Raw genomic sequence first — 25543 nt, 5'->3', positions numbered from 1 at the left:
TTGCTGTCCATAGCTTAGCTGCATTTGGCTGGCCTTAACAGCCTATGGTCTACCCTTGACCAAGTCTGCGTGCATAGATCACTTGGCTTTTTAGGCCCTCTTCCCCTTCCAAAACTGAACTTTGTAGTAGCCTTTGTTTCAGTTAGTTCTGAGCACTGCATCCCTCAGCACCTACTGGGTGCTGTGCATAGGTGCTAGGCCCCAGGGATGAGTCTGCCTCACTCCCAGCCCTCAGGGAAGAGTGTAAGGAGGAAACAGATATTTTCATTATGGTGTGGATCTCAAAGAGCAGCTCTTGGGTGTGGTGGCAGTTGAGAGTGAGCAGGGCCAAACGGACATAAAGAAATATGTGCTTGCATCTAGCCTCTCCTCTTTGTGATGAATTCCCCTAAGCAGCTCCCCGGCTCATCTCCTTCCCTCCTGAGATTGGCCATGAAGCATCACAGCAGCTTCTCCCGGTCCCCATCCTTGTGTCACAGAAGGAGCTGTTTGATTTAGAACTCTGTGTTGAGTGGGCGCTGTGCGACGCTAGCCCTCAGAAGCCGCCTAGCGTTGAAGCCAACTGTGGGAAGAATTCATTGAAACCTTTGGAAAGATCAAGGTTAATATTTTTAAGAAAAAGATGAAAGTGTCCCATTAACAAAATGAAATACTGCTGGAACGCCTGGGTGGCTCAGTTGGTTAAGGGGTTCAGCGCCGGACTTCGGCTCAGGTCATGATCTCAACAGTTTGTGGGTTTGGGCCCCACGTCGGGTGCTGTGCTAACCGCTCAGAGCCTGGAGCCTGCTTCAGATTCTGGGTTTCCCTCTTTCTCTCTACCCCTCCCCTGCTCACACTCTGTCTCTGTTTCAAAAATAAATAAACACAAAATTTTTTTTCAATAAAAAAAAGAGAAAATGAAATACTAGAGTAATTGCCCATCAGAACTAGAACTTGTTTTTCTCCTGTTTTTATAAAGATGGAAAAACTGAATCTTCATGAAGGGAGGCAGGTGTCCTTGTGTCCCACAGGCAAGATCCTTAGGTGCCCCACCCAGGGTCTTTTTCCCAGTCTCCTCAACAGTCCAGACACCCAAATGGTTTGAATCCCCAGGGCAGCCATGTACAACTCTCAGGAATATCTGTTACACAGTAGATGTCAGTGAGTCACGTTTGTAGAATGGCAGTCAAGAATCTTGAGGGAGAGGTGCCGCTTAGAGCAGGGATGGATCTGGGAACCCCTCTATAAGGCCCTCTTCCTACACCCTCTGCAATTGCAGGTCTCCAGTGTTTCCCTGACTCCCCCAAGAATGTTCCTTCTGCCCCAGAATTCTGCCCTCACCTTGCCAGGGCCCATCAGCCCCACCTACTCCCAGCCCTCATGCCACCCCCCACTGTGCCTCCAAACACATCCTGGTTCCATTTCTTCCACCACTTTTCCAAATTCCGGGGACCTGGCCAAGGTGCAGACCGTGGTCAAGTCAGCATAACCTCCCTTCTGCCCACACGCATTTTTTGGAGCAGGCTGGTCCAGTGTTGTGATCACCTTGGGCTACTAGAAAGTCCGTCTTCTGCACAGGACGCGGCATACAGGGCATGGCATTTTTGAGTGGCTTCTCTTACTTCCCTTTATCCAGGGGTACGGTGCAAACTGCAGGGCTCACCACAGAGCATGGGTTTAGAATAGGGCCTAGGTTAGACTGTCCAAATGTCTGGCCGCGGGGAGAGAACATTCAGCTGAAGCATGTGTGGTGGTACCACATAGGGTTCAGATAGAAATGTAGAATCTGGAGCTAAGGAGAAGCTCAAGTTCATGCAGTGGTAGAACCTCTTGGAAGAATACTTCCAATGCTTTTCTTGTGATGCTATAGATGCTTGTGAATGCAGACCATATTGAAAAGGCGATTTCCTCCTCATTCTGTCTCGATAGCGCATTTTGGAGACTATGATTCTTCCATTCATCATCCAGGCTATCTTTCTGATAGTCAGTTTATACCAGATCAGAACGATGACTTTTTAACGAAGGTGGAATCGCTCCACGAACAGCACAGGTGAGAAGAGGGGTGGGGTGGCCTACTTTGGGAACCCAGGTCGCACATTTCAGACCTTATGTTCCCTTGTGTCTGATGTGTTCTCTTCCTTTTGTTCATGAATCCTCTTTTAAGCTGTCTGAGGTTTGTGAACCTTTGAGATGTTACGATGGCAGATATATTTGGCATAACTAGCATTTCTGTAAAGTGCAAAATCCGGTAAGAGTTTAAGGGGATTTACAGCATTCTTTTTTAGGGTGTCATTGAAATCTGTTAATTCCTAGCGGAAATGCCCTTTTTAAATATGCCCCACAAATTGACCTACCAGGCAACTTTTAACAGTTGACCACATTTGATAAAATGGGTGGCTCCATCAAGCATCATTGAATAGACAGGCAGGTGGACGAATGCCAGGAGGCCCTGTGAATCCCACATCCTCCCTGGCTTCGGGTCGTGAAACCGCCCTCATTCCAGAAGAGAGGCCCAGTCTTCCGTAGCTGCCGCAGACCCAGCTTCCATTCCAGCAGATATGCCCGATTCTGGGCTCCTTGTCCTTTGCCTCATTTTATTCAAAGCTACAGAGAGGCAACTCTATAGTCCAGGTCAGATCAGGGCCATCCTGACCAGGAAGGCCAGGTCTCAAGGGACCTGACGTTGTTGGGAAGGCTGCAAAAACAAAGGCCAAGCCATTGGCGTCCCTTCTAAAAGGCACGGCCAATCCTCCCTCCCAGAATTGTTTCCCAGGCAGAAGCCAGCATCCTAAAATAGCACAGTGACGTTTGGGAGTTTGAGGCTGCCAGAAGAATAGATAAAGGTGGAAAGACCTGAAGAGCACCTATCAATTAAGCAACTTGGAACAAGGAGGGTGGGAATTCCAAAAGGTGACTTCCTTCCGTATCTGAGTATTGAGAGCCTAATAATGGGAAGTATTATTCAGTAAAGGACTTGAGCAGGCGATGAAGTCCTATTCGGTGGGCAAGAGAAAAGACCTGGTTTAGTAGAATTTAGGGTGAGATTGTTGAAGATTAATAACATAAGGCATTTAATAACCTTACAGAAATGTTACCAATTTGGAGGGGATTTTTATGTTAAAAATTGGAGTTGTGTACTGTGTTGATTCGAGAGCTCTGCGTTGTCTCTTGTCTTCTGTAGTGGACTAAAGCAGTCAGAAGCTGAATCTTGCTTTATCAACATAGCACGGACCCTCGACTTCTATGGAGTGGAGCTACACAGCGGTAGGGTAGGTACCCTCGGCATTTCCGGGTTCAGAAATTAATTTCCGAAGGTTTGAAAACTTCTTTGAGACTATGTCTTTTCCAGTATAATAAAAAAAGAGCTTTGTGTAACAATATTCAGAAAGTTTATTATAAAGTTGGTTATCTAGTTGTTTTTTCATCTTTCATGCTTCCATGGGGTCGGGGGACGGGGTGGTCATGGGGATTAGAAACAAGTAGTTTTTATTTTTATTTTATTTTTATTTTTTAAAAAATATTTATTGGGGCGCCTGGGTGGCGCAGTCGGTTAAGCGTCTGACTTCAGCCAGGTCACGATCTCGCGGTCGGGGAGTTCAAGCCCCGCGTCAGGCTCTGGGCTGATGGCTCAGAGCCTGGAGCCTGTTTCCGATTCTGTGTCTCCCTCTCTCTCTGCCCCTCCCCCGTTCATGCTCTGTCTCTCTCTGTCCCAAAAATAAATAAACGTTGAAAAAAAAATTTTAAAAAAAATGTTTATTCACTTTTTGAGAGAGGGAGCACGAATGGGGGAGGGGCAGAGAGAGACAGACGCTGAAGCAGGCTCCAGGCTCAGAGTGGTTAGCACAGAGCCTGACGCAGGGCTCAAACTCACAAGCTGTGAGAATATGACCTGAGCTGAAGTCGGATGCTTAACTGACAGAGCCACCCAGGCACCCCAGAAACAAGTAGTTTTTAAAAATTTTTAATGTTTATTTTTGAGAGAGAGGGAGAGAGAGAGAGAGACAGAGACAGAGCATGAGAGGGGGAGGGTCAGAGAGAGGGAGACTCGGAATCAAAGTAGGCTCAAGGCTCTGAGCTGTCAGCACAGAGCCTGACGCAGGGCTCGATGCCACGAACTGTGAGATCATGACCTGAGCCAAAGTCGGACACTTAAAAGTCTGGCCACCCAGGTGCCCCAGAAACAAGTAGTTTGTAAAGATGATTTCATATGATGATTAAAGAAGCAAAAAATGTGTCTGTCCATTTTCCAAGTGATAACTTTAATGAGCCAAGGTGTTTACTATTTCATCTTATTGCTGTTCAAATTACCCAAATATGACAGCTTTTTCTTTTAAAGTTTATTTATTTATTTTGAGAGAGAGAGTGCACATGTGCACACATTGGGGGGGGGGAGGCGGGTAGAGAGAGAGAATCCCAAGCAGGCTCCACCCTCAGCACAGAGCCCTACATGGGGCTCAATGCCATGACTGAGATTGTAACCTGAGCCAATATTAACAGTTGGATGCTTTTAAAAATTACAATGTTATTGGGACACCAATATTGGGTGGCTCAGTCGGTTAAGCGTTCGAATTTGGCTCAGGTCATGATCTCACAGTTCGTGAGTTCGAGCCCCACATCAGGCTCACTGGTGTCGGTGCAGAGCCTACTTTCGATCCTCTGTCCCCTCGTCTTTCTGCCCCTTCCCTGCTCATGCTCTGTCTCTCTCTCTCTCTCTCTCTCAAAAATAAACATTAAAAAATTTTTTTTAAATTATAATGGTACAATCATGAAAAACAATAATATTTTAATTGATTGTGACTTTTAATTTTTTTTAATGTTTATTTTTGAGAGAGAGAGTGTGGGAGGAGCAGAGAGAGAGGGAGACAGAGAATCCCAAGCAGGGCCCTCACTGTCAGCACAGAGCCCAGTTTGGGGCTCTAACTCATAAACTGTGACATCATGACCTGAGCCAAAATCAAGAGTCAGACGCTTAACTGACTGAGCAACCCAGGAGCCTCTTGTTGTGACTTTTTGAATAAAATTGACTAGGGGCGCCTGGGTGGCTTAGTCAGTTAAGCGTCGACTTTGGCTCAGGTCACGATCTCACAGTCTGCGAGTTCGAGCCCCGCATCAGGCTCTGTGCCGACAGCTCGGAGCCTGTTTCGGATTCTGTGTCTCCCTCCCTCTCTGACCCTCCCCCATTCGTGTTCTGTCTCTCTCTGTCTCAAAAAAATAAATAAACGTTAAAAAAAAAGTTTTAAATAAAATTGACTAATATCCATCATCTACTGAGTAATTTCTATCTGCCGGATACAGTGGCTTGCTTATTTCCCCCAGTAATGCTGTGAGGTATTATCATTACCCCCATTTTACAGATGGAGAAACTGATGCTCAGGGACTTTTGGAAGGTCACACAGCACAGAAGTAGCAGCTTTAGTACATGACCCCAGCACTATCTAGTTGGCCTCTGACCTATTTTCTGCCAGTAATTGGTCCACATCATATACAAAAGGAAGCAAATATTGAATACCTAGTAGGTACTAGGCATTGTTCCAGATGCTTTCATGAGACTACAATGTCTCGTTTAAAGATTATAGCAACCTTGAGAAATCAGTATTCGAATCATCCCATTTTACAGTGAGAAAATGTAGGCTCAGGGAAGTTGAGTAAATAATCAAACTCTACATCTGAGAGTTTTGCGATTCATAGAAACACTTTCATTTCTTTTGTGCCATTCCAATCCCATAACTGTGTGATAGGCAAGTTACAGCCTCAGTAATAAAGGAGGAAGAAGATATGGGGTCTTATAAAATATCAACTTTGGGGGGCGCCTGGGTGGCGCAGTCGGTTAAGCGTCCGACTTCAGCCAGGTCACGATCTCGTGGTCCGTGAGTTTGAGCCCCGCGTCAGGCTCTGGGCTGATGGCTCGGAGCCTGGAGCCTGTTTCCGATTCTGTGTCTCCCTCTCTCTCTGCCCCTCCCCCGTTCATGCTCTGTCTCTCTCTGTCCCAAAAATAAATAAAAACGTTGAGAATAAATAAATAAATAAATAAAATATCAACTTTGGGACTTGATGGTTAATTTTTATTCCGTTGCAAATAATCACTTGCCGTGGAATGTTGTGGAGAACTTTCTTCAGCAGTGAAGTGGACTTTATCTGTATCTGAGTTGACCTGCACTCTCCCTACCCCCTGTGTCCCATGAGTGACCTCGAGCCAGATGATTACCTGCCTGGCTCACACCTCCCAGGGTATCAGAGGGAGCTGGGTTACCTTTGACTATGTTGTGTCAGGCAGAACCCCCTACACACCAACGACCTGACGCCACAGAGCTCACTTCCCAGTAGTTCAAAGGCTCCGATGGGTCCCAGCGACCCTCCAGGTGCAGTGACTCGGCAGCCAGGCTGCCTCCATCTTGAGGCTTCACCTAACATGGCCTCGTGTGTGTGGCAAGGGAAGAGGAAGTTGGAGGGTTGGCTTCACAGCAGCTCTGAAATGATTCAGCCCAGAAGAGATCCATCACTGTTCCTAGAACATTGACCATGACTGGTCACGTGACCCTGCCTTCTCCAGTACACGTGTATCTGGGAAGTGTGGGGACAGGTGTGGGAATTCAGTGGATAGTTACTATCCTGGGTTGAGTTGCATGTGATCCCAGCTGGGTACCCAGGAGTGAATACTCTGGACTTTCAACTGTATCAGTCACCAGTGTTTTGTTTGGCCGATTTCTCTAATTCCCCTTGTTCATATCACTGTCCACAAATGATTTGTCCCACCACATCTTGAAAGGCAAAAGGAAATGAAAATATAATTATACCTGCCACATGTTCTCTAATTTTAGCCTTTGGAGAGGTGGGTTTGATAATCCTTAGTATACAAAAGGAAAAATTAAGGCTCAGTAGCCCAAAATAACACAGCTAATAGGTGACAAACTGAAACTTCACACTCAGTTGTAACTAAGTCAGACTCTGCCCCCGCTCCTATTGAATATAATTTGGAGTATATGATAGGGTAAATTGGGGCATAGGTGACTCAAGGGAAGGAAATGTTTTATTTTAAAATTTTATTTTACTCAGGGAACCTGGGTGGCTCAATCAGTTGAACATCTGACGTTGGCTCAGATCATGATCTCACAGTTTGTGAGTTCGAGCCCCACGTTGGGCTTGTTGCTCTCAGCAGAGCCCTCTTTGGATCCTCTGTCTCCCTGTCTCTGCCCCTCCCCGTGTTTTCATTGTCTACGGCAATGCCTAGCGCACAGGCTCTTAATAAATGTTGAGTGTATTGGATTTATAGGCTGTATTTATTTCTCAGTTGGATTTAAAGTCAGCAGTTCTACACTTCATGACAGTAGCTAAAGCCTTTTCAGTGATGAAAGTTGAGATTGGTATAAAGCTGTGCAGAGGGTGAGGTCTTTCTGATGTTCACATGATATCTAATACTAATTGTAGGAAATGTACAATTGGATATTCATTTCAAGATTCCGTGGAATGATGAGTAGGCCTTGCTGGTAACTCTCTAACCCAGAGGGACCCAGATGTTGCTCTCAGGCAGCGCGTGTGCATTTTAGAAGAGTCTGGTGCTAAGCATTTGGATCTTAAGTATCGGTTGCCTGTTTTCCATAATATTCTTCCTTTGGAGCTTATACATACTGCTATTTATAACAGCGTGGGTGCTTGAGTTACCAGAGGGCATAAGCATGACTGTAACACACTGTGAATCTCGGTTCTTCCTTTTTACAGGATCTGCACAATTTAGATCTAATGATTGGGATTGCTTCTGCGGGCATTGCCGTGTACCGAAAATACATTTGCACAAGTTTCTATCCTTGGTAAGTGCAAACCACTTCTAATTATTTTCTGAATCATGCTTTAAAAATATGCTGAACAAAAGAAATGTTATCTCTAATTTTAAACTGGTATTTCTAAAGGAGGGGTGGAGACCAGGTTTTTACCTCTGACCTCTGAGGTTCATCCAGATTCGGTACTTGGGAAAAGGAGTTTGGTTTCCACTGGCAGCCCCTTCCTCCGGTCACCCTGTGGTTTGGGATACTCTGTGGAAACAGGGATGAAGTGGCTCAAGGCAGGTTTTGGAGTTACAGAGTCCTGGGCAGTACATTGGCCAGAACTCAGAGAACTTCCTTTGCGCAGGAACTGTATTGTCACTGTGGTTCCTTAGTTATTAGTTGGACTTTTACTAAGTATTCTGTTCTGGTCTACAAACTCAGGGGACCAAACAGACTTAATCCTCACAAGACCACTCTGAAAAAGGCAGTGCCTTCCAACTACGTCATACAGGACTTGTTAGCAGAGGCTCAGATCTGTGCATCCCTTATTGAATGATCTTGAGCACTTAGGGGAGGTGTCTGAGCCTCAGTTTCATCATCTGAGAACTGGGAATAATAATATGTTGCAGGACTATTGCAAGGCTTAGTTGAGGGACTAATGTAAAGCTTTTAGTAGGGAACCGGTATATAAAAATGCTGCACATGGGGGCTATAATCGTGTTCTTATGCAAACTTGACACATGGCCATTAAGTACCAGAGTGGAGATGTGGACCCAAGTCTGTCTGGTTGCTGTCTGTCCTCCCTCTGCTGCTCCACACTGCCTTCAGCTGGTCTCCCCAGGCACACACCAGCTCAAGCAGAGCTACACTGTCACAAAAGCAAATGACCACAAACAGCGCACATTGCCCATGGTTCTCATTATTTAAAAGCTACATCATGATTCAGTAGTCCTTATGTGATACTCAGCTTCAGTGAGCTCCTTGGTATGCAGCTGAGGCTACAGGCCTATGTGCATTTTATACGTTTCATTTTTTTGCAGGGTGAACATTCTAAAGATTTCTTTCAAAAGGAAAAAGTTCTTCATACATCAACGACAAAAACAGGTGAGTTATGTCTACACTTGCTTTGTTTCTTGTGTTTTTAGCCACTTCAGCTCTTAGTTCTTCAGCAGGTGAAGGCAGCTGGCCGTCCGTGTGACTGGGGGGAGAAAGAGCATGGCATGCGGGGGGGGGAGAAAATGGAAGTTGGAGTCCAGAGTTGCCTGTAGAATTCACTGTGTTTATCTGATAGCAGACGTAACTTGCTTTGGAGTTAGTAACGATGAGTTTGGATCCTCACTCTTCTACTTACCAGCTGGGCTGGTTACATAACCTCCCCTAGCCCAAGTTAGCTTGTTTCCAGAAATGTAGTAGTACCCACCTCTCCGGGAATCGAGAAGATTAAATAAAAGCATTGGTCAGAGCACCTGGCATGAGCCCATGCAGTGTAGCAATACATATCAGCGAGATCAGTTCCTCCCCTTGATGTGTTTAAACATGCACAGTAACCTTTGCATGTGTCTCCTAAGAGGGACCACCACTCTCCAGATGACTCTCGTTATCAGTATGGAGAAGAGGGCTCGAAAGTGCTACCAAGTGGAGGTGCTGGAATTTGAATCAGAGATACCATGCTCTATCCTGTTATGTCCTGTATTTTTTTATTTTTTTAATGTTTATTTTTAAGAGAGAGAGACAGACAGACAGAGTGCAAGCAGGGGAGGGGCAGGGAGAGAGAGGGAGACACAGAATCTGAAGCAGGCTCCAGGCTCTGAGCTGTCAGCACAGAGCCTGATGCGGGGCTCGAACTCATAGACTGTGAGATCATGACCTGAGACGAAGTTGGATACTCAAATTTGAGTGAACCACCCAGGTGCCCCATGTATTTTTCACTTATTGTCACTATGTTCATTTCCCAGGGTTTCAAAGATAATATGTACTTAAAATGGCTCCACATAGCAGTGATCACTTGGAAATGAGGACACCAGAGCTCAGAGCAAACTAGGACTAGAATCTGGGTCTCCTGACCCCCCCCCCATTGCAAGATCGAAGGTGGCCCCATAATGCACAACATGGTAATATAGCATGAAAACAGAAAACTTAAACTCAGGTAGGATGAGGGTCAAGGAAATGATTAAATTAACTCCGTGCTCAGGGGAAAGCAAATAAAGAAATCCAAAGGCTTATAAAATCTCAAGTTTCAGGTAAGTGGAAGACATTCTTCAGGAGAGATTTTCCCAGAGCTAAGTTTTAAAAGAAATGTATCACACAGCCTTTATCTGGTTGGTCCAAATATATCCAACCTAGGAATGTAAGCACATTCCAAATCAGAGTGTTCATGGAGAATCACAAGTGATGATAAAGGGGAGAGCCAGGTCATCTTTTCCACAGGAATAAGATGCTTAACTGATCCTGCTCCTGAATAGTCCTATGACACTGGTGTCTGACCTAAGGCATTTTGAAGCTGGTTTTCTACATTCTGTTACATCTTCCCTGATGACCACTGATGCGGACATAGAACATCTATGCACCTTTGCCCTTTCATCTGTGCGGATGAAATCTCTACTGTGCTTTTTCCTCCCAGACTGAATCCAGGGAACATATTGTGGCCTTCAACATGTTAAATTACCGATCTTGCAAAAACTTGTGGAAATCCTGTGTGGAACACCATACATTCTTTCAGGCTAAGAAGCTACTACCTCAGGAAAAGAATGTTCTGTCTCAGTACTGGACTATGGGCTCTAGGAACCCCAAAAAGTGAGTATTCTTGAGGGACAGTATCCACACTAGAGTGAGATGTGAATGTGTCCTGGCCACTGCTGGGTAGAGGACATCCTCGGGGGAAGGGACGCCATCATCCAGGGACCCCAGGCGCAGAGCTGGAGCTGCGCAGTTCAGAGTCTCCCCAGGGGCAGCAGTGTCTCTTTCCATGCAAACTCAGATACTTCTATTCCTCTGCTTCCTTTCTGTCTCCTCAACTTTGCTGCCCTGGAACACCCAAGCAGCCAGAAATGCAGCTGCTCCTATACCGTGTCATACTAAGAGAAGCGGGTGGCAATGACTCTGAGGGTCGTCATGGTACCAAGACAGCCCCTCCCACCATCTGTTACATCTTCCCTGATGACCGCTGATGCAGACATCCCTAATAACGAGTGAACAGAAATAATGCTTCCCAGGGGCGTGCCTGGGTGGCTCAGTCGGTTAAGCATCTGACTTTGGCTCAAGTCGTGATCTCACGGTCCGTGAGTTCAGGCCCCACGTCTGGCTCTGTGCTGACAGCTCGGAGCCTAGAGCCTGCTTCCGATTCTGTCTCCATCTCTCTCTTCCCCTCCCCCACTCACACTCTGTCTCTCTCAAAAATAAATAAACATTAAAAAAAAAATTTTAAAAAAAGAAAGCTTCCCAGAGTCAAGTGACTTTGGGATATGCTACCTAGTAACAACCACAAAATAACAGTAATAATGAGAACTGCCAGTTGAGTGTTTAGTTGGTACCATGCGCATACTTAATTATATTTAAGTATAATTAGTATCTACAGGAATCATATTAAAAATTCATATTAAAAATGTTTAATGAGTAGTACAGTGGAAGAAATTACTCTTATAAAATTGTAACTTTAGATGACAATGCATTCCCTAAACTAATCATGCAGTTTATATTTTTTGTGTATTTATTCTAAGACTGCCTGCTCAGGACCAGATACAGCAGAAATCATTTATCAAGTTATTGTAAACTATTGGTTTGAAAAACTGCTCTTGTAATTTTGCATTGTTGTTGAAGTGGCTATTACTAATGAAGTAATGCCCCTGTCTGAGCCATTATCTGGTATGTGGGACTGTATCACACAATTCCAGTGACTTTCCTATTATGTTGATAATCATTAGGTAGCTTTTTATAGATTCAATTAAGTAGCGAATTAATGTTAGTAGCAGTGGTAGTATCTGTGATGCTAAGTGCTCTCTCTCAGCTTCTGATAAACCCAGAGCAAATATATTTTCAAAGTTTGCAGCTCCTATAATATTGTTTCTAGTATTTTCTACATTCAGTAGCTATTACTGAAGACGTCACAGACATAACTTACTGGAATATAGTTTTTACATTAGTTGAACCTAATCCTTTGAGCCGGCTGATAGGATTAGATAGTGAGCGGTTGAAAGCATGGACCATTGCTAAGAAAACTGAGTTCAAATTCTACCACTGTCACTTCAATTCAGATGTCTTTGTTTCTGAAAAATGTAGCCAACATGGAGTTGGGGGTGAGGTGGGGCAGGTTCTGGTTACCCATTGTGGCAGAATAACCTACCCCTATTTTGGTCCCTTGAAACAAGCTTGGGGCGCTTGGATGGCTCAGTCCAGTGTCCAACTCTTGATCTCAGCTCAGGTTATGATCTCAGGGTCATGAGTTCAAGCCCCACGTTGGGCTCCATGCTGGTATGGAGCCTACTTAAAAACAAAACAAACAGAAAACCACAATCTTTCTGTCATCTGTCAAGATTTTGTGGATAAAGAATTTAGGAAAGACCATGTGGTAGAGTGGGATTTCTCAGTGACAGGCAACTGGTGGCTGGGCTGGGCTATGGATCCAGGATGACTTTGCTCCCATGCTTGATGGCATGATGGGAAGGCTGGACTCAGCTGGACCCTTCACTTCGTTCTGTGTCCTCTGGGCCTCGTCATGTGTGCTCTCCAGCAGGGTAGTAGATGTCTCATGCAGAAGTTCAGGGCTCCGACCACCTAAGGCAGAAGCAGCCAGCCATCTTAAAGGCCAGGTCCAGAACTGCACAGCTACTCTTGGTCAAAGCAGTCACAGGCCAGCCCATAATCAAGAGACGAGTCAAAGAAGAGCTGTAGCCATTTTTAATCTGCCACTGGGGGTCATTTGGGATATTGGTGGTTCATGGCACAGGTCATCAGTTCATTGCTGCTAAGACCAGCTTCAGTGCAGTGCAGATTTCAGCCCTCACCATCTCCATTTTATAAATGAGGAAACTGAGGCATAAGGTTACATGATTTGCCCAACCCTAGGGATACATCTACATACTTGCGTGTTGGGCTCCCTGACAGAAGTTCCACATAGAAGAAACTTGTTCAGTATTTTGCAAGCTTAAGGGACAATGGAACATTTTTTTCCCCAAAGGGTATCTATTAATAACCTGTGACACGTACTTTGGGGAACTACAACATCAAACCTTTGAATCTTCTAGCTTGTCCTCTTGTTCTGAGGCAGCATTCTCAATCAGTGCTAATTTGCTCTCTGATATAGATTCTCCCAGTGATGTTGCTGTGAGTGTTTTGATCGGGGTAACAGCAGTATTTCTTACTGTAAATTAGTACATTGGCATTCTAGGGCATGTTTCGTGTTCTTTTGGGTTTTTTGTCCTGCCTGTTTTTTGTTATTATTGTTTGTTTGTTTGGCTTGTGAGTTTTAGGCTGCAAGGAAATGTGTGCAATTTTTTTTTTGGTGTTTTTTTGTTTTTTTGGTTTTTTTTTGAGAAAAAGAACATGAGTGGGAGAGGGGCAGAGGGGGGTGGAGGAAGGGGTGGGGGGAAAGAATCTTAAGCAGGCTCTACACCCAACACAGAGCTTGACACGGGGCTTGATCCCATGAGATCCATGAGATCCCATGACCATGAGTTCATGACCTGAGCCAGAATCAAGAGTTGGATGCTTAACCAACTGAGCCACGCAGGTGCCCCTGGAATGTTTTAATAAGGCATTAAAACACCACTGAAAATTTAGGAATAGCAGAACTGAGTTTCCTAGCTGACTTCAAACCCCATCCTTTCAAATAATTCATTCTCTGAGGGGTCTAGGTAGCTAAGACTTAAATTCTCTAGGTATAAGTAAACACAAAAGTTAGCTTCGGGGAGGCCCTTTCTTAGAACGTAGCATGGCATGTTCTTAGAACCTACCGCTGTGAAAGCATTTTCTCAGGCCTTCTCTCAAAGAGTTATCTGTGATTTACAGCTAATGGCTTCTGCCAGCTTGCATGACGAAGAAACCTTCCTGGAAGGATGGTTAATGTTTGCATTCATGCCATTGTGAATAAAGTGAGATTTCCTTTAACTTGAACTGCATTTCTGTGTTATCCTGATAGTTCCATGGTGGCATGGTTTGGTTATATTTTGGGACCAGCTTTGTTGCTTGCAATAGTAAGGCTCAAGAAAATAGTTTCACCAGAAGAGAAGAGATAACCAGGAAGAGCCAGGACAGAACGGAACCGCGTTTGACCTGCGTACCTCTGACCCCTTGTAACCTTAGCTGGTGTCATCCCGGTGCTCACCAGCCGCCCACCAGGGAGGGGGAGCATGGTTAGACTGTTTGCTTCATTTATGCCATGATTTCTTGTCGAACGCGTCTGTGTGGAAAGTGAACCTTGCTTCTGGTTTTTCAGGTCTGTAAATAACCAGTATTGCAAAAAGGTGATTGGAGGGATGGTGTGGAACCCAGCCATGCGGAGATCGTTGTCAGTGGAGCACTTAGAAACCAAGAGCCTGCCTTCTCGGTCCCCTCCTATCACTCCTAACTGGTACGTGCTCGTTTTTTTTTTTTTTTTTTGTACTACCCACTTTCTCTCTCTTAAAAATTCAACTTTATACGTTTTCCCAATATAGGCATCCTGCAATCAGAGTTTATGTTTGTGTGCTTGCTTGGTGCAAAATTAACAGTTTACTGTTGTTGTGAAATACGCAAGCCTTACTAAACATTTTCCTTAGTGTATAATTCTGGGATGTTCTCTTTTAAAAACTTATTTGGGGTGGGGGGGGGCGCCTGGGTGGCTCAGTCAGTTAGGCGTCCAACTTCAGCTCAGATCATGATCTCACAGCTCCTGAGTTTGAGCCCCACATCAGGCTCTGTGTCGGGCTCTATGCTGACAGCTCAGAGCCTGGAGCCTGTTTCAGATTCTGTGTCTCCCTCTCTCTCCCTGCCCCTCCCCTGCCAGTCTCTGTCTCTCAAAAATAAATAAACATTAAAAAAAATTTTTTTTTAATTTTTTTTTTAACGTTTATTTGTTTTTGAGACAGAGAGACAGAGCATAAACAGGGGAGGGGCAGAGAGACAGGGAGACACAGAATCTGAAACAGGCTCCAGGCTCTGAGCTGTCAGCACAGAGCCCGACGCAGGGCTCAAACTCACAGACCGTGAGATCATGACCTGAGCCGAAGTCGGACGCTTAACTGACAGAGCCACCCAGGCGCCCCCCAAAAGAATCTATTTTAAATCTTATTTGGTCTGGGGGTGCCTGGGTGGCTCAGCCAGTTGAGTCTCCAACTTCAACTCAGATCATTATCTCACCTTTCATGGGTTCGAGCCCCTGCATCAGGCTCTGTGCTGACAGCTCAGAGCCTGGGGCCTGCTTTGGACGCTGTGTCTCCCTGTCTCTCTGCCCTTCCCCCATTTATTCATTTAATAAATGAATAAACATTTATTAAATGAACAAAAATTTTTAAAAAAATTTTTTATTTGGTCTGAATTTGAGAACTACAGCCTCCTGAAATGCCCCTTTGGGGAGTACAGTACATGCTGGCATACTGATGTTCTGGGAAGTCCTGTGATAAGGAAGCATGCTGAGCTTTATCTAATCTGTTTTCCTTTGGCATCGCACAAAATAAACTTTGGGAAAGCCTAGTAAAGGTATGCAATGTAGGATGCAGGATTCTGAAAAACAGTAGCTAATGCGCTTGGGGAAGTAGCCCACCGACTTTTTAATATGATGGCTTGAAAGGAAGGAAGTGGCAATTTGGCCAAGTGGGAAGGGCACTGATTGTATAACTGTATCACCCAGACTCAGATTTTGGCTCTTCTGTTAAATTATCAAGTTTCTTTACCTCTCTGGTCTCAGTCTCCCCATGTGAAAAAAGGTTGTGAAAATCACCACAAATGATGTAACAGTGTGCGGGTGCTTTGTAAGTGATTAAAAGAAATCAGATGGGATTAGTATCATTATTTTATTATAATTCCTGAGAGACATCAGCCCATTTTTGTGAATGCCTCCAAAATGACCAGGTATCGTCAGCGGGAGAGGGAAACCCAGCCAGAGGCACTGCCCCAGCTCCACGCTGGAATTAAGAGTATGGCTTTCTGTTCATTTCACAAAAGACAGGGTGGGCCTATAAGTTACCAAGGACGGATCTTCTAGGACTAGGGGAGATTCTAACCCACACAAAACGGAGGTGCTGTGCAGGGTGGCTGGGTGAGGACCCTCCCCCGGGGGCCCAGTGCTCTAGCCAGAGATACTGATGGTATTTAGTGTTAGAAATCACAGTATGGCTGAGTAGATTCGTTTCTTGGTTTCCCACGATTTAGGCACTTCATCCTAAAGTGGTAGATTTATGCTGTAAAGTAGCAGCTTTGTCTGCAAGCCTCTTAGGCACTGATGCCAGGGCCCCAGAGCAGAGGCCCAGGACAGCATCCAGGAGAACAGCGGGGTTTGATGTTGCCACACCCGTGGCCTGGAGCTCTTACTGCTATTTATAGGTCCCCTTCTGAGGAGTCACGAGCCTTTCTACCCTATTCTGGACACAGTATTATTGATTAGCAGAGCCCAGGGGGAATGGGAATAGTGGAGGAAGCCCTGACAGTCTCAAAGAGAAATGGCTCACAAAGAAGAAGGTGGAAAAACTGAGAGAAAATAAAACTTAGAAGGCTCAGCAGCCTGGGATCACCCACTGCAGGAGCCGATGCCCAGGTGCTTCCCCAGGCGTCCGGAGATCATTGCTTCATTTGGTTCATTCTCAGGAGCAGGTAGGTACAGCTGAGGCCCAGAGAGGTGTTGTGACTTGCCTGCAGCCACATAGCTAGCTACTGCTGCTGTGCCCACCTAACAGGGCATACAGGGTATATTTTTAAAAGCAAACACTGCTTCTTGGATCAAGTGAAATTCACATGAAGGGATGTAGTTGAAATAAGGTTTCAGTTTTGCCAAAAACTGTACTTTGGCTTCTAAACCCTTTATTTATACTGGTGCTCAAATGACTCTGAAGAATTGATCAGTAGTCAGTATGGTGTGTTATCTGTGCATTGAGAGCTTGAGGCCTCCTGGAAGAATAGCTCCCTAAGTCAACACTCACCACTTCCCAAAGGGCATAAACCGCTCTCATCTGCCTACGTATACAATCAACGCTACCGTCTTGGGGGCTATACCGCGGGGCTGAGAGTCTTGAGAACCCACATGGCCCTTGGTGGATTCTGGTGTCGTAATGGGTTAACTGGTTCTTAATTTCCAACAGCGTTAGCCAAGGCATCCTTGGAAAGGTCAGGGCACAAAGCCAGATCGCCGATGTCTAACGAAGTTTTTAAGTGCAATTTGCTGTCGGGACTTTCACGCTCGACCTCTCTCCCACGCAGGCGAAGTCCTCGGCTCCGGCACGAAATCCGGAAGCCACGGCACTCTTCCGCAGATAACCTTGCGAACGAGATGACGTACATTACCGAAACCGAAGATGTGTTTTACACGTACAAGGCCTCCCTGTCCCCGAAAGACAGCGATTCCGAGGTTTCTCAGAACCGGAGCCCTCACCGAGAGTAAGAAATGTGTTGTTCTCTTCTTTGTATCTGCTTGTTTTGGCTGTTGAGGAATTTGCTCAAGCCCAGATGGCCATTTAGGTCAAGGGCTAGAGCCTGCAGCCAACACCCTACGGTGCTCTCTGCCAGGATGACGGCATAAGTCAGACTGTCCGTTCCGCCACAGGACGACAAGCTGTGTGCCTGAGGTCTAGAGCTTGCACTCATTTTTGTCTGTGACAGAGACCTACTCTCCACATATGTGTTGCTCCCTTGAATAGTCTCTAGTTCACGAGCAAAGCCCAGGTTAAATCAGTTCACATTCCAGGGGTATAGATACGTTAACTGCTGGAGTATTTCTCTAGATTGCCCAAGTTTTACCACTACAGGACTCCTAGATCACTGGAAATACGCTTACTTCTACCTGTCCACCGAAAGCCTTCTCAGACCCACCATATGCCCTCAAGGTTTGCTTTAGATGAATTGCGAGTATAAAGCAAAAACATGCATAGAACATCTCTGAAACTTTGTTAACTTTTTGTCAACAGTTTGCATTAAGTTCCTTTTATGCCCCCATCTTCCTTTCTATAAATGTGACAAACTCCCTTCACATCTCAAGGCCAGGGAAAAATGTCTCTCTGAAAGTACTGGCTTCAGTTCTTTTATTATTCAATAAGGTATATCTAATTCACTAGTTCTCTTTTCGTCTTGCTTACCAGGGAACTCAGAGCTCCATGTTAGGTTCAATTGCACTGGCTTCCCTTAGCCCAGGTTTCCGATACAGCCCCTGTTTCTTTTCCTCCTTGCCTTATTCATGGGTCTTACTTTTTTTTCTCTCAATGAATTCACACTTCTCCCACATCTATACATTTTAGAGTTAGCTACCTCAAATTTTTTAAAGTAGACACGATCAAAAAGTGACATTTTAAGCTGAACTATGAGAGAACTGGAGCAACCATTAGGAAGTCACCCACAGGCACTGGGTGCTCATTCTGTTAAGTCCCATACTGTACCCGAACTATAGAAACATAATGCCTCCCTGAACAGCCCAGGATTAGCAAGAAGCCACTTCAGTTAATCTGTAAATTTTTACCACTCTAGCTGCTAGGCGTAAAGCATTAAACGCATCCTGATTGTATTCTAGACATCGGCAGGTGAATTGCAAATCTCACTTCCCATTTATGTGTGAGGTTGTCACCTCTCTGTTGTCTCTGACCGCAGCAGACATGGTTGCCAGCTTATCTGTGTTCTTAACACCTCTGGTTAAATAATCCTCCGGTCGCTATTTCCTTGTGACCTGGGCTTGGATGATGCTTTTGCAGAAATGATCAGTATCTCTTGCCCCAACTTGCAGCTCCATTGAAGTGACAGTGTGGAAGGGTGTGAGTTCCTTCGTGGGACCCCATGGTTTTGCAAACCTAGATATACAAGGCAGGAATGCAGGCGTGCATGAATTGAGCCAGTTTGATTCTGCGATGGGCTTCTGTGGCTTTCGGGAAGGTGAAAGAGCATTTAGGAAATGCACCGAGGGCTCTGGAAAGCTCAGTCACACTCCCCATGTCAGCCCTTCCTCTTGTGGTATGTAGTCCCATCATGGCGTTGGGCAGTATCTCGACTTCCCCTGGCCAGTGCAGTAGCCTCTAGTCACGTGTGCCTATTCAGATTCAAATTACTTAACATTTAAATGCCCTCTTCAGTCATCCAAGCCTCATTTCAAGTGCTGAAGAGCCACATGTAGGTAATGACTGCCATGCTGGACAGCGCAGATAGAGCATTTCCATCATCACAGACCGTGCTATTGACAGTACTTACCAGTGTGGGCTAGAAGGAGACGGATTGTGTCTGGTGGGGTGTGGGTATTTTAAAGGGCTGCGTGCATGGCTGAGTGCAGCAGCGTAACTTCTGTGCCTTTTGCTGCTCATTGAGGGGACATCAAGGGGAAGTAGACAAGTCTTTGCGTTAAGGGGCCTCCAGTCCAGTTGGGCAGATAGCACACAGTCAGCCTTCCTCCTTGCATCTTCTGCCACTTTTGTAAAAGGAAGGAGTTTGGGGAACGGTCTGAGGTCCCATGTCAGGCTTTCCTCCTGTGGTCTGCCACCACATCATGGAATCATGCAGCAGCTAGACCCTCACAGTCCAACACAGGAGCCACAGTCCACATAGGGCCATTTAAATGTATGTTTTTTTAAGTTAGATTCAAAATTCACTTCCTTGAGTCCCATTTGACTCAAGTAATTTTGGGCCCTGCACACCCCTAAACACTGCACATCAATTCTGAAACTCTTGCGTGAGACCTCGTAAGGTGGGTCGTCCTGGGGCACTTTTTCGCTGCAGCTGAATGTTGAACGTAGTGGATAGCGACTTCAAAGCAGCCTTCCTTGTCGCGGCTTTGCGCCAACAGACGTCTCCCAGAGTCAGGTTAGCGGCCGGGCGTTGTGAGTGGGGTAAACAGTTGAAAAATGGCAGCCCCTACCGGACCGCTTCCTGCTGGCAGAGCAGCTGCACCCTACCCAGGAGTCTGGGGTCCCCCATTGCCCAAGGCAAGCAGGAAAAACTGGCCTGTACTTGGTGGGGGGGGGGGGGGAAACCTGTTGTAGTTGAGTTTCTGCAAGGTGTCGAAGAAACGTGTGGCATGTTTTATACAGCCCGTTTGTGTTAAGAGGCAAAAAGGAGTGTTCCGTCAGAGAAATCGGATGAATAACATCACAGGCGGTAAGTACGGAGGGTTCCTTGTGGAAAGGAGAAGTAAGCGTAACATTCTGTACCCATGTAAACAAGAAGAAGAAAGAGAAGGGAAGAAAAAGAGCAGATAGACTTTGGCTCTAAACCCAGGGTGGCGCGGCTCAGGCTCTCCACACGTTATCTTAGCGGGTGAGTCACTCTCCGGGTTGTTCCGTATTTATAGCAGCACAGCAAAGTTGATGATTATAGTTATGAATCCTTGGCAGTTTGCTTTGTGCCCGAGTCGGCTGTAGTCTTTTGTTAACTCCCAGGTTTCTCTCGGCCATTCGGTGTCCCTTTGCTTGCTTCAGAGTGAAGGCTGAAATCTGCAGCAAAGGAAGTTTCCTTCATGGCAAAAACAAAAAACAAAAAAACAACTTACCATTCCCTAACACCCAGAAAATGTGGGAGGGGAATCTCCCTAAAGGAAAAGTGACTTTGCAAAGCAGAGATTAAAAACAACTTCTGCAGGGGCGCTTGGGTGGCCCAGTCGGTGAAGCGCCCACCTTTGGCTCAGGTCATGATCTCATGGTTCATGAGTCTGAGCCCCGCGTCGGGCTCTGTGCCGACAGCTCAGAGCCTGGAGCGTGTTTCAGATTCTGTGTCCCTCTCTCTCTGCCCCTCCCCCCAAAAGATAAAAACATTTAAAAATTTTAAAAAAAAACAACTTCCGGGGGTGCCTGGGGGGGCTCAGTTGGTTGAGCATACCACTTCGGCCCAGGTCATGGTCTCAGGGTTCACGAGTTCGAGTCCCACATTGGGCTCTGTGCAGACAGTGAGGAGTCTGCTTCAGATAATCTGTCCCCCTCTATCTCTGTACCTCCCCCCCCCAAAAAAAAAACATTTGAGGCACCTGGGTGGCTCAGTCAGTTGAGTGTCCAACTTCGGCTCAGGTCATAATCTCATGGTCAGTGAGTTCGAGCCCTACATCGGGCTCTGTGCCAACAGCTCAGAGCCTGGAGCCTGCTTCAGATTCTTTGTTTCCCTCTCTCTTCCCCCCTTCTCTGCTCACACTCTGTTTCTCTCTCAAAAAATAAACAAACAAACAAACATTAAAAAAATCAATAAGCATTTAAAACCACAAAGACAACGACAACTTCTGTGCCCTCAGTGGGACTTCAGAAACGCCTCTCTGCAACCACATCGGCAGTGCAGAATGCCGTCCGCCCTGTCACCCAGTCGCCCCGTTGGGGATGGGGAGCCCTCCTGCAGTGTGGCAGCCTGTTCTGGTGTTGGACAGCCCAGTTGTCCAGACTGTGTGGGAAGTGTCCTTGATGCTGACCCAGCATGAGCAGGGCCGTCCACAGATCCCTGCCTGGAGCTCCATTTCTGATTCTACCCGATAACCCCATCTACTCTCCTTTACACGAAACGACTCCAGTTCTGTCAGCCACTCTCCACCCCTCGGCCTGCTAGTCACTCTTCCCTGAGCACATCAGTCCTACACTGGCCAGTGGCACACAGATCTGTGTACATCTGAGGGTCTCTGTCAGAGGAGGCCAGCCAGCGACAGGACTGCATCAGCAGTTTTGTGTCTGTTTTCTCTGCACGTTGCCTGTCCTTCACCGGGCGTCTGTCCACATGCATGTAGACGTATGACTGATACTTGAAGCCCCAAGGGACCCCAATCTCCACTCATCGTCTCCCTGTCCAACCTGTGGCTCCTCCTGTGTCTTGGTGAAAGCGGCCACATTTGCACCCTGTTTGCATCCATTAGAAACTTCCACCATCCTGGACTCCTTCTCTTCCACCTTCCTCAGCTAGGCTCTCACCTTGTTGGTCTTCCTCCCGAACATCTCTTGAATCGGATCCCTCCGGCATCCCACTGCACTGCCTGTGTCAGCCACCGTCGTCTGTCAGAGACTGTTGCGAAACTGCCCTAAGTGTCCTCCTGGCTTTGGTCTCCCCTCCTTCCAAACCATCTTTCACAAGGCTGAGAGCCTTATTTTTGTGAAATCTGTGCCCCAGCACGTCACTCCCCTGTGCTTTTTCAGAATCTCATGCCTCTGCATCTGCTGCTGTCCTGTCTCTTTTGTCGTTAGTAGTGTTTGGCCTAGACCCCCTTCTGCTTCCCCTCCTGACTACCTGTTCAGACCCTTCCTAATTCATCTTTCGAACTCCAGGCACAGTTCCCTCTCCTCTGTGAAGGCTCTCCTGGCCTCCCACCATACCCCAGACGCCTGAGCGTCGCCATTGCAACACAATGATATTACTTGATTATTTTTATGCTTTTATGTCTTCTCCTTGACTAGACAGTGAGCTCTTTGAGGGTAGAGGGATAGTGCCCTGCTGACCTCTCCTTCCCCCGCATAGCTGGCACAGTGCTTGAGACTTAGTACCTATTCCGTGACTGTTCGCGAGGTTGGACAGACGGTTACATGCAAGCCCCAACGTTGTCACAGCGGGATGCCCCCTCTGCCACCTCCACGTGAGGTGCCCATATCCTCTGAACAGCATCACATGGCGTCTGTGTCAACGAAGAAATCAAACAGATTGACTTGGCCGAGTTTGGGTTAACTGTCGTCCGTGAGCACAGCCGTGTGGTTGGGGCTACTGCAGGGCCAGGGCCTCTGGCAGGAAACTCTCATCAGAGAACTCAAGCATGAATTAGCTGAATTTTAACAAGTGCTTTCTTGCCTTTGAGATGTCTTAGTATCTGAGGGGGCAGCCTGAGGTGGGGGACAGACGCATGACCCATGATTTCATTAGTGAAGAAATGCAGAGCCCAGAAGGGAACACGTCTGTACCAGAGTCCCTGAGCCACTTCAGCAATTTCTTCAGTTTAGTTTTGATCATGGGCCCTTAGCTTTTATTACAGAGATAAGAGTATCGTGTGAAGAACGTCTCTATATCATAAAAACCCACCCTTGAAAAGAGGACTCCATTTGTTATTCGGTGAATCTGATGTAAAGATAAAATCCATGTGGACAGTTTCTCCAGGAATTTTATTCAAAGGACACATTGCATTCTTCTAGCCCTTCATAACTCCCCTTTTGGCCACAGCTCAGGAACATCAGCATCTCCTGAGAGCTTGCCGGAAATGCGGACCTCAGGCCCACCCCAGGCCTGCTGAATCAGAGTCTGCATTTTAACAAGATCCTCAGGGGACTCCTGTGAATGTGATATTCTCAGCAGCTCTGAGCTCGCAGAAGCTGAGAACCGTGTAGCCCATCTCTTCACCTCTGCTCCCAGGTGACTGGGTGAAATATGTGCTCTTCTAGAGTACTTCAATCAGTCCCGGGTACTTGAGTAAGGTGGTTTTCTTCTTTGTTCATTCAGCGTCTTAGCTGAGCACTCGCATGCCCGGCCGAGTGTTACGTGCACTAGGAGAGGAAGAGAAAGAGGACGAAGGTCTCTCCCAACCTCAAGAAGCTCCTAGACTCCAGAGAGAAACACGACACCAAATGGCCCCTGTTCTGTCCCACCCCCGTAGAGACACCACCTCACTGGTAGCTCAGTTAGAGCTGGGAAACCCTCCATGGAGCACTGCTTCGCTTGCTTTAACAGGCTTAGGGTGGACGTCCTTGTCCTTTTGTAGGGTTTAGGGAAGAGCGGTATACAAGCGTCACACAGGAGTCTTTCGTGGGCAGTTTTAATTTTTTTAATATCGCTTCTCTTCTGACAAGTGAATTCTGGCATGGCTTTTGTTTCTGATACCTGTCGTTGGCATTTACAGTTTTGAAGCTTCTGTTTCCTGAGGGTGAATACCCTTTGGTCTGCCTGTCAGCCGGTCTGTCCCTGTCCCCTCTCTCCCCAGGGAGCCGAAGGTGGTCCGTCCCTCCCAGGCTGCTCTGGCTTCCAGACAACAGTGGCAGTCTCCTCTGTGTCCCCCCTCCTCTGGCAAGTGCCCCCTTCCTGCCTCAGGGACAGACCTCTTCTGTTCCCTCCCTCCCCAGTTATTGGCCTCGTCAGCCCACACTGTCTTCTTGATTTGGCTCATCCTACCCCTTTCTTCACTCCTTTCCCTGGAACCCAGGTCCTCCCCACCCTCACCCCCACCCCCTGCAGCTCCCCGCATCCCTCCTCATCCACTGGGCTCTCCCTCAGTAGCACCTCACATCCTGCCCCAAGGAGGGAGAAAGCCCGCTTGGTTTGGCATCTGCGCTCGTGGCTTCCGTGTGCTGTATCCAGCTGCCACCTTCTCGTTACTTCTCGTTTGATGTCCTCCTCACCATCTGTCTGTCCATCCTCCACGCTGAGCAGAACGTTACAGCAGCCTACAGGGAACGTCTGTACATAGTTGATCAGCCAAAAGAAATTGTCATATGTTTAATAAATTGCTCTCTAAAAGTAACCTCCATCCCTACTTAGAAAATAGGATTGGGCACATAATGACTTTGAATATATTATTTTTAGCACTGTGGGCTGTGTTAGGTAGACGGTTACATTTTATACTGAAAAAGAAAAATACTTTAAAACTTTATATGATGCAAGCCACACATTCAAAATGTAGAAATTAAATATAATGAATATAAAATTAGAATTTTACTGAAATTAGTCTGTCCTCTTCTGCTCTGTCACCTGGCTCTTCTGGTTTTTTGTTTATATGCCCTTCACCCTTTCTGTCACTGTCACCCTCTAGAGCCTTCCAAACATTTGAAGAGTGTATGCTATTTGCAACTTCATATTAAGGGTTCAGCTCCACCCCTAGAACTGGAAATAGTGTTTCCTAAACCGGGTTTGGCTCGATTTTGGTCTAGCAGCTGCCAAGCAGCTGCGCTTCTTGCCACTAGGGGGTGCTCTTGTAAATGTTAAACTGGCTGAGTTACCCTGCTTGGGGGGAACTTTTTTTTTTTTTTTTTAAGTTTTAATTAAAGTCTCTTTCATTTCAGTCTGAAAATCTACCACTGGTATACAGCTTCACTTCCAAAATATCCTATGTCTGAGATGCCTTGCCATCCATAGCACCCTTCCCTCACCCAGCAACTCGAAAGCCATAAGGCCAAACTCTTCGCTTGCATATAGCTGTTATTTCTGTCACTGAATTTTTATATTCACATAAGTTGAGATGGTGAAGTATTGTGTGACTATGACACAGATTTTAAATTTAAAGTAAGATCATTTGAACTTGCTAGGGAACAGAGGAGCCCTGATTTAATGAAAAATCCACAGACAAGGGTTTAAGAGAAAATTTTAGTCAGAGACAGCAGGAACTGTCTTTTGTGTACTATGTGTCACTGAATGCCTTGTCTCCTCACCTCTCTCATGACTTAAATCTGTATGAGGTTAGAATGTGGCAGAGTCTGTAGAAGGTAAGGAAAACCCTACGTTCTGTAGGCATTTTAAGGCATCTCTCGCTAGGCATGTGGCTCTGCAGGGGGATGGTGTGGGTGTGCGTGATGCAGAGAAGTCAAGTGTCCTACATGGTGATGGCTGAGATGGTTTCTGTGGCCCTGTGAGCTTGGAGAGGTGAGGGTGGGGAGGAAGGAGTCTTAAGAGCAGACGTGGCATGGCCTGGAGAAGAAAGAGATGCTCGGGGACCCAGGTCCACCAGCTTCTGTATGTTAAGTGAGGGGAAAGCTGTGTGTCCGTGGGCAAGTCAG

At 46.4% G+C, this 25543-nt stretch overlaps 1 protein-coding gene across 7 annotated transcripts in view; it reads left to right on the top strand.

The window, feature by feature from the left end:
* The window catches only part of PTPN3 (protein tyrosine phosphatase non-receptor type 3), a 150390-nt gene that overhangs the window by 90569 nt on the left and 34278 nt on the right, over positions 1-25543 (top strand). For 5 of the 7 annotated variants that reach the window (XM_045043568.1, XM_019816304.3, XM_023242550.2 and 2 more), the window contains 7 exons: positions 1909-2029; positions 3161-3248; positions 7696-7784; positions 8780-8843; positions 10360-10532; positions 14170-14304; positions 17124-17300. In XM_045043568.1, coding sequence (XP_044899503.1) covers positions 1909-2029; positions 3161-3248; positions 7696-7784; positions 8780-8843; positions 10360-10532; positions 14170-14304; positions 17124-17300 — 847 coding nt within the window. Of the gene's footprint in view, positions 1-1908; positions 2030-2831; positions 2851-2875; positions 3018-3160; positions 3249-7695; positions 7785-8779; positions 8844-10359; positions 10533-14169; positions 14305-17123; positions 17301-25543 lie in introns of those variants that run through there. The other 2 variants (XM_011288514.4, XM_011288513.4) reach the window with 2 other exon arrangements.

Source organism: Felis catus, chromosome D4 (genome assembly GCF_018350175.1).
Source record: "Felis catus isolate Fca126 chromosome D4, F.catus_Fca126_mat1.0, whole genome shotgun sequence".
Taxonomy (NCBI): domain Eukaryota; kingdom Metazoa; phylum Chordata; class Mammalia; order Carnivora; family Felidae; genus Felis; species Felis catus.
This window is presented reverse-complemented; position numbering and strand designations above follow the sequence as displayed.